Here is a 17,527-nt window from a genome sequence, read left to right on the forward strand (position 1 = left end):
AGTTCTCAATGGGATTAAGGTCTGGGGAGATTCCTGGCCATGGACCCAAAAATTTGGTGTTTTGTTCCCCAAGCCACATAGTTATCCCTTTTGCCTTATGGCAAGGTGCTCCATCATGCTGGAAAAGGCATTGTTTGTCACCGAACTGTTCTTCAATGGTTGGGAGAAGTTGCTCTCGGACGATGTTTTTGTACCATTCTTTATTCATGGCTGTGTTCTTAGGTAAAATTGTGAGTGAGCCCACTCCCTGGGTTGAGAAGCAACCCCATACATAAATGGTCTCAGGATGCTTTACTGTTGGCATGAAACAGTACTGATGGTAGCGCTCGCCTTTTCTTCTCCAGACAAGGTTTTTTTACAGATGCCCCAAACAATCGTAAAGAGGATTCTTCAGAGAAAATGACTTTACCCCAGTCCTCAGCAGTCCAATCCATGTACCTTTTACAGAATATCAGTCTGTCACTGATGTTTTTCCTGGAGAGAAGTGGCTTCTTTGCTGCCCGTCTTGACACCCCGCCATCCTCCAAAAGTCTTTGCCTCACTGTGCATGCAGATGTCCTCACACCTGCCTGCTCTCATTCCTGAGCAAGCTCTGCACTGGTGGTGCTCCGATCCCGCAGCTGAATCAACTGTAGGAGACAGTCCTGGCGCTTGCTGGACTTTTTTGGATCCAATTGATAAAAAAGAAATTCTGGGTGAAAGTTGTGTGAAAAAAGTTATGCATATACCCCTTCATAATTCAGTTCTATGTTTTTTTTTGCCATTTCTTTCAGTCTGGAGTTTTTCTTTCACATCACATACCATTTTTATATAGTAAAGTAAGGTATGAGTAAATGTATTCCTGCAAAGGTTATCATCATAGCCAGGAAACCTGTCAGGGGAGTTAAGGCCTAACCCCACAAACAAATCTCCATTTCAATATCGTTCAGTGATCTCAACACACCCTGAATCAAAACAACAGGAGCTTTCTACAAACTAACATACCGCCGGCATAGGTTCAGTTATTACAAGCTGTCTGACCCATCTCTCATCTCCGGTCCATCTACACAAAGGCAGAGCTCATACAGAAACAGTTATTGAGTAAGGAAAGAAGAACAAGATTGTCAGAATTCTGGCAGTCCACAAACTCGATAAGTGATTAGCAAGACAAAAGATGAATATTTTCTCTGAAAATGTATGATGTAACTCACTGAACAAAGTGCGTTTACAGTGAATGACCTCACTAAGGGACACAGCTGGTTGTTGAAATGTAGATTTTTGCCAGCACATCACAAACCTTCAAGTTGAGTCGAAAAAGCTTTATTGAAGTATGATCACATCACAAACAAGAGAGTACAACGTTTTGGAGTCATGCAGGACTCCTTTCGTCGGGCATGTGATGATCATCAAATGCGTGACTCTAAAACGTTGCACTCTCTTGCTTGTGATGCGATCGTGCTTCAATAAAAAGCCGTTTGGACTCAACTTGAAGATTCGTTGTGTGCTGCCAAATATCTACACTGTGTCATGTAAGATCCGGTCTACAGCTGGTGGTTGCTGCAGCACCCAGTATCTTAGAGCCTTTACCAGGAACGTGTGCGATGGGAATATGAGTGGACAGCTAGTTGTTGGACCGACCTTCAGGACCATGTAACCTTCATTGAGTAATATGTATTCAAAAGCTGAAGAGTAAAAACTGAGCCAAGCACACGTTCCAAATACTGATGAACAATTTTATCACAGATAAGGGTGGATACTCTACTGTATGTCACCGATGGCCGACATAGGCTGTCCCTATGATGCACAGTTTAAGGAGTACATGGCCTTCACCCTTACTAAAAAGCCCGAAGCTTGACTGCATGGCCCTTAGGTGCTGAATCGGAAAGCAGACTAATAGTCAGACATACAGTATGAGACATAGAAGCATGGTCCAAGAAACATAAAGAAGATTAAGACATATGGCAGATGGGGTACACTAACCAGAATACAAAAGGAGTTGGGACCAGTAGCAATCAAAGAGAAGCAAATATTTTATGAAAGGCAAGTCATACCAAACTGCAGAAAAAGGAGGTCAAGCTGAGACCTATTTAGACCAGCAGATCTGAATAACTGCAGGAAAAATTCCCAAAGCACTGAGAAGAGGGAATCTGAACCTTTGCTCAGGAACTTTCATCGCAATGAGTCAGTGGACCACAGCTAAGGTAATGATTATCTACCAGTAAATAGCACTGGTGGGCATCAAACCCAAAAGTGATTGTCCGCAACAGGAGGAGGAGCAGAGAAGTCAGTGAAGAAGTGAGTTGTTGATGGCTTATTGTGAATTTCTTCCTCAACCTCCTTGTGCTGCAACATACAGATGACACCACATAGCAAAATGTTTGGCACACTCACCACTATATGGCCAAATGAATGTGAATTCAGGTGTTTCCAGTGAAGGGTACCTTTTTTTTTTGTTTGTTTCCATTCTTTATTAAAGAATTGTCACATCCCAACCATCAATTGCACAAAAACTCCCATGCAGGGAGTGTCTAGCACAAACAAACATGGACAATTTTCTACATGCAACTAGTAATTATTGCAAGGAAATCAAGCAACACAGACAAAGTTTTAACTTTCTGAAAGACTATACAGTATATAATCATAAAGACATAACTACAATTCCACACAATTTTCATTATTTCAGAAAGAAAAAGAAGAACAATATCAAGGAAAACATTCCAGATCCAAAACTAATTTTAAATCTGATATCGTTTTTGGAGGTGGTTTGAGTAAAGCATTCAACCTGGGGGAGAAAAAAAAGGGAGGGGATGGGGGGAGGTAATGTTGGAAAGGGAGGTGTACAAAGGGGAAAAAGTCAGGGAAAGGAAGGAGGCCTTTTTGATGAATAGGCAAAATGTCCAATGTTATATCCAACTTCCCTGGGCAGGCCAAGCTCAAACAGATTCCAGACTCCAAGAAGGCCCTTGATTACAGGATATAGGCCTGAGAGTTCAAAGTAGTTGATTGTATCTAGATGAATATTTAAATTTGTTCCAGTAATACAATTTTTTATGTTGATCAGAGACCTTATCCCTGAGGGCTGCAGTTAGTTCTCTCATTTCCTGTATATCATTCACCCTGGCAAACTGTCTCAAAGTTGGTGGGGAGGCGCTTTTCCAGGCAACACAACTTCGAGGCATTCAATAACTGGAGCAACACGGATTTCTTATACCTCTTACAAGACATTTGGGTCAGATGGAGGAGGACTGCCGCTGGGTTGGCAGCTACTTCAAAGCTTGTGGCGGGCTGTATCTTCGCTAGAACAAAGTGCCAGAAAGGCTGTAAGGCTGGGAATTACCAAACTGTATGGAAAAGGGTACCAACATGGGTATCATAAAGCCAACATAAGTTTGGCCAGGAAAGATGGTGTCCTGTACAGTGAAGGGTACTCTTAATATCACAGCAAAGACATTTCAGACAATTGTGCTCTTCCAACCTTGTGGCAACAGTTTGGGGAAGTCTCTTTTCTGTTCCAGCAGGACTGTGTACAAAGCCAGCTCCATACAGACATGGTTTGGTGAGTTTGGTGTGGAGAAAACCAGAACAGTGAGCAGCAGAGAAGTTGTATCACTAAATCCCTGAGACTAGCAGTCAGAGCCAGCAGTGCCTAAAATGTAATACTGAAGATATACAGCTATGGGACTATAGGCGCAGGAGTGCCTAGGCACACTTCCGTACCAGGAAGTACCCTGTTATTTTTTAGGAGCAATTCCAGACCAAAGGTAAATCTCTTATGCCCCGTACACATGATCGGATTTTCCGACAACAAATGTTGGGTGTGAGCTTGTTGGCGGAACGTCCGACCGTGTGTAGGCTCCATCGAACATTTGTTGTCGGACTTTCCGTCAACAAATGTTGGCTAGCAGGTTCTCAAATTTTCCGCCAACAAATGTTTGTTGTTGGACTTTCCGATCGTGTGTACACAAGTCCGTCAGACAAAAGTCCACGAATGCTCAGAATCAAGTACGAGCCGGAGATATCACGTACGTCACTACGTTCGTAATTGTTGGCCAACATTTGTGTGACCATGTGTATGCAAGACAAGTTGAAGTCAACATCCTTCGAACAAAAATCCACGGTTTTGTTGTCGGAAAGTTCGATTGTGTGTACGGGGCATAAGTCTTAAAAACAACAAGTCAAAAAACCATGATGGACACTATGATAAAAAACACAACCAATCAGCAGGTATACTGTGTCCCCAGAATAAATCGATATGCAAAGTTTTCAGTCTGTAAAACTGGGTTACTCCTCGAATGGTTTCATCCTCCCTGTCCTACTTTTCCTACTCGCTTCTTCCTGGTTTTCTAATGTCCTGTCAAACTTATCTACATGAAAACATCTGAGCAACATCATAAGCTACAACTAATCCCTGTGAAGGGACAGCTATTGTACGCTGATTAATTGCGGAGTGTGGTTTCCAGACATACTATATCATGGGCAGTGGACAATGATGTTTGGTAAATACATTCTGACAATAGAAAGGGCCTCTTTCCACCTGGGAGTAAAGAAAACTGCGAGGGCACGCTGAAACGTCTCTTTCTCGCTAGCTGCAGACGCCAGGTGAGGTGACGACTGATATGCAGCAGGTAATGCATAAATCACAGGCGATGTCAGCCATCCGGGAGGAGAGGAGATTACCTCTAACGGCATTTCACTGAAGGGAAAGTCTTTAAATTCCAATTATCAAGACAAAGGTATCTGCTTCTGCAACCTAACTGCTCTCCAGGATGTAGCAATGGTAATAAGTGGACCTCATTAATACATCTAAACTAAGACCGGCCATAGACGTGGTTGTAGGAAAGAAATTTGCACTGTCAAGAGACATTGGGGTTGATTTACTAAAGGCAAATAGACTGTGCACTTTGCAAAGTGCAGTTGCACTCTGCAAGTGTGGTTGCTCCAGAGCTTCGAAAAAAAGGTAAAGCTTCACTTTGCAAAGAATACCCAATCACGTGCAAGGAAAAAAAAAAAAAATGCATTTTGCTTGCACAAGACTGGATGATGGAAGTCAGCAGAGCTTCTGCTCATTTACTAAGCTCTGGAGCAACTGCTCTTGCAGTGCACAGTCTATTTGCCTTTAGTAAGTCAATCCCACATTATAAAACAAGGCTCGTTCTCATTCTTTCACACAGCGAAAAAGCGACACTGCGCATGCGCGATGCCGCTAAGCATCAAGGGAATTCTAGTTCCCATGAAGACATGACGTTGCGGCAGGGAGCGCGCTCCAAAAACCGGAAGCTGAGGATATCATACAGGGAGTCAAGGAGGAAGTGCAGAAAAAGAATACGTATATAACAGGTAAATCAAAAATTTCAGGAGAAATAACAGCTAGATTACTGATGTATGCAGCATATAGATAGGATATTGATTTAAAAAAATAGCTTTACAACCCCTTTAATGTTAAATAACATTGCAGTATATATAAAAATCAACACATTTTGTTTCAGATAAAGTAAAGAAGGCTTAAAACCCCAGTATTTTATTGCCGTCAAAATGGAAGGTAAAGGTTTCTACCCCCTACATGCGACTCTATATAGAAAAACATATCAAACCACAACAGGAAATATTTGGACTTATAATTCTAACAGGGATATTTAGATACAAGCTTCAGGCATCTCCAAAAGATAAAGTAAAAACTGAAAGTACAAATAATCTTTATTTAAAGTGCTATAATTGTAGCCAAATAACCACCATGATATAAAATAAAAACTTTACAATAATCAAAATACAAAAAAAAAATTACAATAATATACTGTATAATATAATAACTCCTTGTGTCAATAGAAGCAATTTATCTTAGTCCATATAAAGAAAATGTCAAAAGGAATTTCCATGGGTCACACATAAAGATGTCTCCAAAGTATACGTAAATAGGTAAATATATTGTCAACGTTAGTTTATGTATGCCGTAAAATAACTGCAATTCTGACAATATATTTACCTGGTTACATGAATTTTAGAGGCATCTTCAGGTGTGATCTATGGAGATGGATTAAGATAAATTGCTTCTATTGACACAAGGAGTTATTGGAAGCATGACTGGTTAAGGTTATTGTAAAGACTTGATTTTTTTTTTCTTCCTAAAATAAAAAAGAAGTTTATACTTACCTACTCTTCTGGAGTCTCCCGTTGGCACTCTTCCTTCTGCCTCTTCTGACTGTGCTACCATAGTAAGCCTCTTGTGAGCCAGGCTGTGTCCATCCATAGACACACAAAGCGTGACTTGACCCCACCCCTTCCTCATAGAATTTGATTGACAGAAGCAGGAGCCAATGGCTCCCGTAGATCTAAATCTGTCCTGTGGGAAGAGGAACAGAGTCCAGCGCAACTGCAGACATGCACAACCCTGGATCAAAAGAGGGCTCAGGTAAGTATTTAGGGAGGGGGAAAGGAAGGTAGTGTGACCTTATTTACCTTAATGCAAAGAATGTATTAAGGTAAAAATTATTAGATTTTATAACCACAGCTTTTATATCAAGTTGGTCTTCTGTCTACAATAAAAGCTCTTTAAATAAAGATTTTTGTACTTTCGATTAGGAATGTATTTTTTGGCGATGCCCTAAGCTTGTATCCAAGTATCTCCTGTAGGATTTTATTGCTGTCAGTGTCCCCGCTGGGAAGATTTACCCCTCTATTCTTAACGTTTTCACTCAGACAGAAAGCAATGGAAAATCCAACATTTTAGGTAATATTTGGGTTTTTAAAGGCATTATTAAAGGTGTAAAGGCATTTGGTTCATGCAAAATTGACTTATAACCTTTATGGCTGATGAGGACTAATATTTAACTAAACATTTGTGCCTGGATTGCAGCTTTAATAAAGTTTTATTTATTCACACAGCCTAAAAGGGTTTGTTCACCTTTCACCAGCCACCCCACCTCCCTGGTCCCCACAGTACATTCCTCCATGGGTGATGTGGTGTCCGGGGATTAGAAACCCCTACTCTTCTTGCCTTCTTTCTGCAGGGCTTCTGGGGACAGATAAAAGTGATGCTGTTTGCCGGTGCTGACCAATCAGAATCACTCTGATCCATCCTGGAGGTCTTGCAGAAAGAATAGGGGATGTCAACTGGGGGGGTGGGGGAGTGGGTTTGGAATCTTGTAGGATTTTTATTTTGTTAGTTCACTTTTTCATTTTTTACAAACAGGTGAACTTATACTTTAAAGTAGAACTAAAACTTTTTTTCCCCATTTTGGATAGGGTACACCTGTGTCCCATTGGAGAGGTTTTCCTTCATTTCCTGTGAGGAAATTCTTCCAAAGTGAGGGAATCTTAGATTGAAAGCTCCTTGAGGGCAGGGACTAATGTGAATGTACAATATATATGTAAAGCGCTGAGTAAATTGACGGCGTTATAGTACTGGTAACAAATAAATAACTAATAAATCTCTTGGGCTGCTTTCACACTGAAAGCACCGGCCGTTAGCGGTAAAGCACTGCTTGGTTTAGCGGCGCTTTACTGCTGCTTAAGTGGCGCTTTTGCAATGCTTTTCGGCCGATAGCGGGGTGCTTTTAACCCCAAAGAAGGGGTTAAAAACTCCCGTGTTGCGGCGCTTCTGAAGCGTTTTTCCGCCCATTTATTGCAATGGGTAGGGGCGTTTTGGGAGCGCTGTATACAGCGCTCCCAAACCGCCCTAAAGATGCTGCTTGCAGGACTTTTTGAAACGTTCCGCAAGCGCACAGCCCAAGTGTGAAAGCACCCATTGCAATGAATCAGAGCCAGTTTTCAGGCACTTTACAGGGGCTATTTCTAGTGCTAAAATGCCTGAAAACTGCCTCAGTGTAAAGGGGTCTTATTGTCACCAGAAGACCCGGTTCACACTAGTGCTCCATGTATAAGTCACATGACAAGTCGCGCCCCATTAAGTGCAATGGAACCATTCTAATGGGAGCGACTTGAGTCTCTCAGACTCAGAAAAAGGTTCCTGCACTACTTTTGGTGCAACTTTGGCACAACTTGCATTGGCTTCTGTTAAAGGAACTAGAGGAAGATTTCTCTTCTATTCCTGTTTGGTGAAAACTCAAAATTTGGGATTTTCTTTCACTTTCGTAGAGGGTGAATCCTCCTAACCAGGGCACAAACGGGGCACAAACGGCAAAACAAAAAACCTTGGTTGCTGCCAAACTAGCTGCTGCCAAGACCATATGGAAGAAATACCATTAAAGGTTACGTTCAATTCTAGTCAATTTACATTTAGGGGGTGTTTTTGGACCCCCGAAATGCGTCGGCTCCCTTTGGATTGTTTTCCTTGACTTTTATTGTAAAAAAAGTCATATCAGGACCTCTTATGAGTGGCATGGAGCTTCCATTTCCAAAGACCTGACAGGTGTTCTAATCCATCTCTCTAATTTACAAACCGCCTTGCGTAGCAAATTCTATACATCAATCACAAAATTGAAGTTTTAAGCTGAAGAACACATACAGAGCAGTTTACCTAAATCTCTCCCAATTAGGGAGGAGAAGGCAGCAGCGAGATATGAATTATTGTCCCATCATTGTAGACAAGTTCATTAAGTGAAGGTCGGGTCAGAGGATTCCTGGCTACCAGAGAAGAGCGTAAATCACCAAAGTTGTGATAAGATCATTGGGGATTGGAACAACGCAGAACTATTTAAATCCCCATTATTACCTGCAGGCCATATTTTAGTCTTAGCATAAAACAGACTAAACCAAAACAAAAAGCTATTCTTTTCCACGCTCTGACAGGACGCATAGTTTACGCTCCATGTACTTTCCCAACATCACTTATAGAAGATTTACAGTGAAAGTTGGATATTAGGCCGTGGAAGTTCACCAACCCGCAGGGAATGGAAAGAAATATTCCTCAGCCATTACTAAAATCTGTCTGAGCCTTTAAACGTATATCCTCTTATCTATAACATAGCTGTAAACATGTGCAAGCAAAGACTCCTACAATACAGTGTCACATTGATCTCCTCCAGAAGCAACATTCAACAACCATACCATAGATACATGATTGGTAAGATTGAACAAAGACACCAGTCTATCCAGTCCAACTTGAGTGTGTATCTCGCTACCATTTTCCATATCCCTGTACATTGAGTTCATTAAGAAACACATCTAAAAAGTTTTTTTTATTATTTTATCTACACTGCCTGCTGACACCACCAACTGTGGATGGGAGTTCAACACCCTTACTGCTTCAACAGTAAAGAACCCTTTATGCAGTTTAACACTGAACCGCTTCTTGTCCAACTTCATTGTGTTGCCATATGTCTTCTTTACAGACCTTAGGTTAAATAGTTTCCTCTGAATGCCACAGTCACCATTTAACGGTTTGTATATTGCAATCATATCCCCTCTTAAGTGTCTTTTCTCCAGGGAGAATACGTTTCATGTATTCTGTAGTCGCTCCTCATAAGGGAGATCCTCCAGCCCACTTATAAGCTTCTCTCTCCAGTTCCAGCACATCCTTCCTGAGAACTGGTGACCAGAACTGGAGGGCATACTGAACATGTGGCCAGACCAGAGTTCTGTAAAGTGGTAGAATTATAGTTTTATCTCTTCAGGAAATTCAATTTTTAACCACTTGCCGACCGCGCTACAGCCGAATGACTGCTATAGCGCAGTCGTCTAGTTCTGGGACGCCATCATATTATGGCTTCCTATGATCGCACACGCTGCTGGGGGCGCGCAGCACACTCTGTGATCATAATGTCCTCGGGACACTGCCAATCACAGCTGATCACGCGGTAAACAGATTCCAGTTATCGGCACTCCTTTCCTCATACTGACATGCCGACTCAAAAACAGATTTTACCTCTGCAGTCCATGAGCGATTTAAGAAACTATAATATGATTTAAAGCAGTTGTAAAGGTTTTTTTTAAAAAATAACAAACATGTCATACTTACCTCCTCTGTGCAAGGGTTTTGCACAAAGTAGCTCTGATCTTCCTCTTCTGGAGTCCCCCAGCGGTGCTCCTGGCTCCTCCCTGCATCGAGTGCCCCCACGAAGAGCCGCTTTCCATGGGGGCACCCGTTGCGGGCGTGCTCCCGAGTCCTGCTGCTGCTGCGTCCATTAACACAGACAGCAGGACTCGGCCCCGCCCCCCATGTCACTGGATTTGATTGACAGCAGCGGGAGCCAATGGCTGCTGCTGCTATCAGACTATCCAATGAGGACCCGAGACATCGGCTGGAGCTGCTGTGCTCGTTCGCGTCGCTGGAAAGATTGGGTTCAGGTAAGTAAAAGGCGGGCTCTGGGGGGCTGCTGCACTACAGAAGGTTTTTCACCTTAATGCATAGAATGCATTAAGGTGAAAAACCTCGAGGGTTTACAACTCCTTTAATTTCATAGCGTCTATCAATAATGAAATATTTGAAATGACCCTTTAGAAGACTTGGACATACATAAGCAAAAGGCAAGAATCCAACATGGATTTCAGCTTTAACTAATATTGATTTTTATTTATACTTTCTTTCCATGACAAATACAATTACGTAGACGACGTCTGTGTGCCACTCAAACGATCAGACTAGCGTGGGATGGAAATGTGTAAACAGAGGATAGTTAGGGAACTGATACTGTAAAACAGTATCTGGCCCTATTACAGTTCATCTGCTGGGCCCCTGGAGAAAATCTCAAGTAATGGAATCAGGTTTTATCTGATCGGAGACGCTAAGTGGATATTAGAATATTATGTTGCGCAGATTAATGGCTGATTAGATTCTGCCAACCTCCTTCACATCTTCTATCACTAGTACAGATCTGCAGACAGTTTTGTCTCCTGTGCAGTCACTGGAGTGAACTGGCTTTAATTAAAGGGCAACTCCAGCCAAACATATTCAACACACGGTGGAAGGACATACATGGGATCTGTTTACCTGACAAAAAGGGAAAATAATGGGCTTGCTCGCTTGTGATCACTCATCCCTGATGTGCTTGGCAGCCTAAGTTACATAAGAACATCTTTCAGATCCTACAAAGCTGTAGACTACACGATCAACCATATCTTTATGACCACATATCTAATATTGAGTAGGTCCCCTTTTTTCCACCAAAACAGCCGTGACCCGTCTCAGCATGGACTCCACTGGACATCTGAAGGTGTACTATGGTATCTGGCACCAAGCTGTCAGTAGCAGATCCTTAAAGTCCTGTAAGTTGTGAGGTGGGGCCTCCATGGAACAGGCTTGTTTTTCCAGCATATGCCACAGATGCACGATTATATTGAGATCTGGAGAATTTTGGTGGCCAAGTCAACACCTCACACTTGTTGTTGTGTTCCTCAAACTATTCTTGAACCATTTTTGCAGTGTGGCAGGGTGCATTATCCTGATAAGAGGCCATTGTCATCAGGGAATACTGTTTCCATAAACGGGTGTACTTGGTCACCAACAATGTTTAGGTAGGTGGTACGTGTCAAGTAACATTCACATGAATGGCAGGACCCAAGGCTTTCCAGCAGAACATTGCCCAAAGCATCACACTGCCTCCACTGGCTTGCCTTCTTCCCATACTGCATCCTGGTGCCCTCCCTTCCCCAGGTAAGTGACACACTTGCACCTGGCTATCCTCATCATGTGAAAGAAAATGTGATTCTTCAGACCAAGCTACCTTCTTCCACTGCTCAGTGTTCCAGTTTTGATGCTCATGTGCCCATTGTGGGTGCTTTTGGCTGTGGACACGAGTTAGCATGAGCACCCTGACCGGTCTGCAGCTATGCAGCCCCATACACAACTAACTGTGATACCCATTTTTTCTGCTTTCAGCACATCAACTTCAGGGACAACATGTTTACTTGCTGCTTAATCTATCCCACCCACTTTCAGATGCCATTGCAATGAGATAATCACTTTACTGGTCAATGGTCATAAAGTTATGGCTGATCAAAGTATGTGCCTCCTTCCTGTTCTAACAGTGATCATCACCACATTAATGACACAAATTCTGACCGCTCTGTCTCCTGTAAACCCTCCTAAGGATGTACCCCTTATCACACTACTACCACAAGCATGACTACAATTTTGGCTACCTTGTCAACTCCCTAAATGCCAACTCATCAACAGCCAACCTTCCAGTAACTCCCTAAATGCCTACTCATTAACAGCCAACCTTCCAGTAACTCCCTAAATGCCTACTCATTAACAACCAACTGTCAGGTCACCTGAGTCCAGGTGACAGATGCACTCCGTAGGAGTCAGGAGTGCACCGCTAAGGTAGTGGACCCTAGGACTTATTGCTGCGAATTGAACACTGGGAGGTTCAGGAAGCAGGTCCACTGGAGCATCAACACAGATCCTACTGGGAGCTAGAGCATAAGATTCCCCAGGGCGCGGAGACTAAGAGCCAGCAGGTGTTCACCAGAGTCTCTAGTGGTGAGGATGGACTGCGCTGCAGTCTGGCTCCAGGTCGCGGCCCCCAGGGTCTCACAGCTAACGCTCATGGTAGACTACAGGAGAAGGAGGAAGGAAGCAGCAGTCTGGAACAACAAGGATAGTAAAGGGATAAGCCAAGGTCGGGGCAACTAGCAGAAAAGGATAAACATAGAACACGCCAAAGGTCAGGGTCACAAGCAGACAGGGATAGTCGAGAACAGGCCAAGACCGGTAACTGTAATCAGCCGTAGGAGACACAGCAAGTAGCACACAAAAGCTAAACACACAATGGTTGATCAGCAAGGTAGGCTTGCATTGCACAGGTAATATAGTGTTCCTAATTAGAGGCTGAGGTGGAGCTATGCTGAGGGAAGATTGTATAAGCAGTCAGGTGAGGGTGACTGGCCTCTAAAGGTGAACACATGGAGGAGAGGTAAGCTGACAGAGAAAGATTACCGCATAACCATGACACCAACCTTCCAGTAACTCTCTAAATGTCTACTCATCAACAACCAACCTTCCAGTAACTCCCTAAATGTCTACTCATCAACAACCAACCTTCCAGTAACTCCCTAAATGTCTACTCATCAACAACCAACCTTCCAATAACTCCCTAAATGTCTACTCATCAACAACCAACCTTCCAGTAACTCCCTAAATGTCTACTCATCAACAACCAACTTTCGAGTAACTCTCTAAATGCCTACTCATCAACAACCAACCTTCCACTAACTCCCTAAATGTCTACTCATCAACAACCAACCTTCCAGTAACTCCCTAAATGTCTACTCATCAACAACCAACCTTCGAGTAACTCTCTAAATGCCTACTCATCAACAGCCAACCTTCCACTAACTCCCTAAATGCCTACTCATCAACAGCCAACCTTCCAGTAACAACAGTAAAAAAAAAAAAAATTATTCAAAAAGTCCTCGAGGCCTTGCAGTTTGAGGGCAGTAAAAAATAGACTGCTGAGTGAAAGGAGAAGGAGCAGAATGAATATACCCATTTCTTTGTCAGTCTGCTCTCTCCTTCTATCAGGATGTTCCTTGCACAGCACACATGATTAGCTCCTAGTGCTGCTTATCCCTCTCCCAGTTTGTGCTCAGCTGTACAGTGAACAAAGGCTGATATCAAGCCATATTCAACTACTTACACTGCCTGCATTCAAAATGATCTATTAATGAATACAAAGCTGCACTACTTTGTGTCTTTTATATCTGCCTAGATTTCGCCTTTAAAGAATTATAATAGAAATGCCACATCATGTGATTGATAAATAAATAGGCGGTATTAAATATTTTTTTACATATATGGTATATAAAATGATACATAAATTAGACAATTATAATTTTACTGGATCTGCTTTTGTCTTGGGTATTTAATAATGGATATGACGACATGATGGAATAAGTTCCCTCAAAGCTAAAGAGGGTGTAGTATGCGATGCTATAGTAGAAGGAGGTGCCATTACAAATGCTGTGTTCACATTGCAGAAATTCCCAGCATGCTCTCAGACTTCTGTAGTCATCACAGTGACCGAGCTGTCCGCCTACCATGACAAGTCTACTCAATAATAAGTTGGGAAAAGGTTAGTTTTAATTTTCTAAAGTGATTAGAAAGTCAGGGGCGGAGGGGCTGGGCGTGACAAATTCAAAGTTACAAACAGTCAGTGTTCTAAAATCCTCCACTTCATGGGTGTAACAAATGGGCTTTTATCACTAGGGCAAAGATATTCATTGTGTGTCAGTCATTAAAGGATTAGAGAAGAGGATTTCATGCATGAGAGCACTTACCTCTTGGGCAGTAGACATCTGGGGCCCAGCGATTGCACTCGTAATTGTCTTTTGCCTTTTCGCAGGTGAAGCATTTAAATCCCCCGGGGTACGGCGTTGCTACAAAAACAACACCACAACAGTTAGAAAACCCGGATGTGTCACTAAAGTGACTTCTTTTTTTTTCTTATTGCACACAGACAATATGCCAAAAAACCTACTTTGTTAGAAAATCTCAAAAATGATTGCCGCTATGCAAAGCTAAATATGCTGTTAAAATAAAAGAAAGTTTGAAAACTTTTTTCTTTTTTTGGATAGAGCAATGAAAGATGAAACACCCTGTCTGGATTTCATTGCTGGCTGTGGCCCATTGGGGAGATTTCCCTCTACAACCTGTCCTAGAGACACAACAGGAAGTGAAAGGAAATTTCTACACAGTGGAGGAAAATCCCCTCTTAGCATGTTGTCACCTGAACAAGGTAGGCTATACATTAACCAATTTTCTTTCCTCTTTCCACGGGTTGAAGGAAATAAAATTGCTTGATTCCCACATCAACACAGTCAGTGTTCATGGGGGAATCCCTCCCACGGAGCCATTGAATATTGACAGGGGGAGGTTTACTTGCTGTCAGAATACAATGATCACTGCTTGCGGCTATAGCTGCTGGCAGTGATCACATTAAGAAAAATCCAACAGGCTGGTTGTACTGAAGTCACTCAATGGATCGACTTCAGTACAACCAGCCTGGCCATATATGGATCACATTCATCCGGCTCCTACTGATCCAGCCAAATTTTGATCCATCTATGGCTGGTTTAAGAGTCTGTTATTGAACCAACTGTTACATTTAGTATTTACCATCACTTTCTATTCCAAAGTCAATGGTTGCCAAATTAATCAGAAGAGGGGAGTCTATCGAACGGGCTGCAGGTCTACTTATAAAGGCCATTTATATTCCTGCATTATGTTAACACAAGCGCGTTAGGGCAACCATTTAAAATCAATGGGCTTCCAACACACCAAAAATGAAAGAATAAAATAAATCAGATGTCCTACAAAATCTGTAATGTCCAATGCAACAAGTGTGGGCCATGTTGTGTTGCAACACATGTGCATTGCGGGTCTCCAAACTTTCTGAACAAAGGGCCAGTTTACTGTCCTTCAGACTTTGAGGGGGCCGGACTGTGGCCAGTGGGAGTAGAAAATGCCCTGGCATCAATGATAGTAAAGAATGCCCCATGATTTGTGTCAATGGAAGGAATAATGCCCCATCATTGGTGTCACTGGGAGGAATAGTGACCCATTATTGGTATCGGTGGGAGGAATTGTGTCCCATCATTGGTATCAGTGGAATTGTGCCCCATCATTGATATCAGTAGGAAGAATAGTGGTCCATCATTGGTATCAGTGGGAAGAATAGTGCCCCATCATTGGTATCAGTAGGAAGAATAGTGCCCCATAATTGGTGTCAGTGGGAGGAATAATGACCCATTATTGGTATCAGTGGGAGGAATTGTGCCCCATAATTGGTATCAGTAGGAAGAATAGTGCCCCATTGTGGTGTCAGTGGGAGAAATAGTGCCCCATCATTGGTATCAGAGGGAGGAATAGTGTCCCATCATCGGTGTCTGTGAGAGGAATAGTACCCCATCATTGGTATTAGTGGGAGAAATAGTTCCCCATCATTGGTGTCAGTGAGAGGAATTATGCTCTATTGTTGGTGTCTGTTGGAGCAACAGTGCCCCATCATTGGTGTCAATGGAAGGAATAGTGCCCCACTATTGCTGTCAGTGGGTGGAATGGTGCCCCATCATTGGTGTCAGCGGGAGGAATAGTACCCCATTGTTGGGGTCAGTGACAGGAATTATGCCCCATTGTTGGTGTAGTTGTAAGAGTGGGAGGAATAGTGTCCCAAGGGCCTAATAAAGGCAAGCAAAGGTCCACACCCGGCCCCCGTTTCGCAGTTTGGAGACCACTGCCTTAGTGTGTTGGGGTGCTATTCAAAATGAATGGCACTGCAACAAGAAAACACGCCCATGTTCCTGCAACACAAAGGTATAAATGGGCATTAAAACCTATATTACAGGTGAATAGCTTGGTGGAGACAATGGTGGACCTGGAACATCACGGTGACAACAAACTTATCCAAAACCCGAAAGCAAACATATAATGAGAAAGAGCTATAGAGTTGAATGTGTTTGTAAACCCTAAGACCCCATTCACATTAGGTGATTTGGAATTGTGGGAATCTATCCGCAGCTCCAAAATGCAGCAAGACATGTGATGTGCATTTGGGTGCCATTTTTCTTAATGGCACCATAAACGCAGTGTGATTCTGCTGCGATTGTTGTATGTCAGAATCGTGCGGCAAAACTCGTGTTTAAACATCGCACTAAGCTCGGCGCACAAAAAGGAGCAGGAGCTTCTTTTTGGGAGACAGACATGCAAAGGGCAGCCCACTAAATGAATGAACTGCCTTATGTGTGACATGTGGAAACGTGTACAAATCAATCACAAACGGGAACAATCGCATTTATCTGTCAGGGAACTTGATTGAAAGCAACACAAAAACACCCTATAAAAAGATACAGATATATTTGATGACTGATGCTTCCAATAGTCATTAGACATGTGTGATTCATTTCATTACATAAAGAAATTCTGACACAATTTTCATTATTTGGAGACATCACAATAGTAACGAATTCCAATGAATTTGAAATAAATGATACCGAAACAAAAAATGAATTTGTTTCATTCAGATTCAAAACATGTTACATATTGAATGATACAAACTGATTTGGATTAATTTAGTTTTTATGTCGCATTAACATTTTTTATTATCTTATTTTTAAAAATGCCCTACGTATCAAATGGAAACATATCGCAATAAATGCAGTAAGGTGTAAAAGTGAAATAAGATGATGATTCCTACTTAAAGAGGAGCTCCAGCCTGGGGGAAAAAATGAAAGGTCAGCAGCTACAAATACTGTAGCTGCTGACTTTTACTATATTATTATTTATTATTATTATTTCAGGTACTTATATAGTGCTGTCAATTTACGCAGCGCTTTACATATATATTATACATTTACATCAGTCCCTAACCTCAAGGAGCTTACAATCTAAGATCCCTAACTCACATTCATACATACTAGGGACAATTTAGACAGAAGCCAATTAACCTACCAACATGTCTTTGGATAAGCTCCTTGAGGGTAGGGACTGATGTAAATGTATAATATATATGTAAATTGACGCACTATATAAGTACCTGAAATAATAATAATAAATAATAATATAGTAAAAGTCATATGGACACTTACCTGTCCAGGGAGCCCGCGATGTCGGCACCCCAGCTGATCTTTGGATCGGCTGTCTGGTGCTGCTGCC

At 42.2% G+C, this 17,527-nt stretch overlaps 1 protein-coding gene across 1 annotated transcript in view; it reads right to left on the reverse strand.

Annotated features, from left to right (window-relative positions):
• LYPD6 (LY6/PLAUR domain containing 6) overlaps positions 1–17,527 on the reverse strand; it is a 99,744-nt gene that overhangs the window by 7,735 nt on the left and 74,482 nt on the right. The window contains exon 4 of the mRNA XM_073634206.1: positions 14,155–14,253. Within this exon, the coding sequence (XP_073490307.1) occupies positions 14,155–14,253 (99 nt within the window). The remainder of the gene's footprint in view (positions 1–14,154; positions 14,254–17,527) is intronic.

The sequence above is a fragment of the Aquarana catesbeiana genome, linkage group LG06 (genome assembly GCF_042186555.1).
Source record: "Aquarana catesbeiana isolate 2022-GZ linkage group LG06, ASM4218655v1, whole genome shotgun sequence".
NCBI classification, from domain to species: Eukaryota; Metazoa; Chordata; class Amphibia; order Anura; family Ranidae; genus Aquarana; species Aquarana catesbeiana.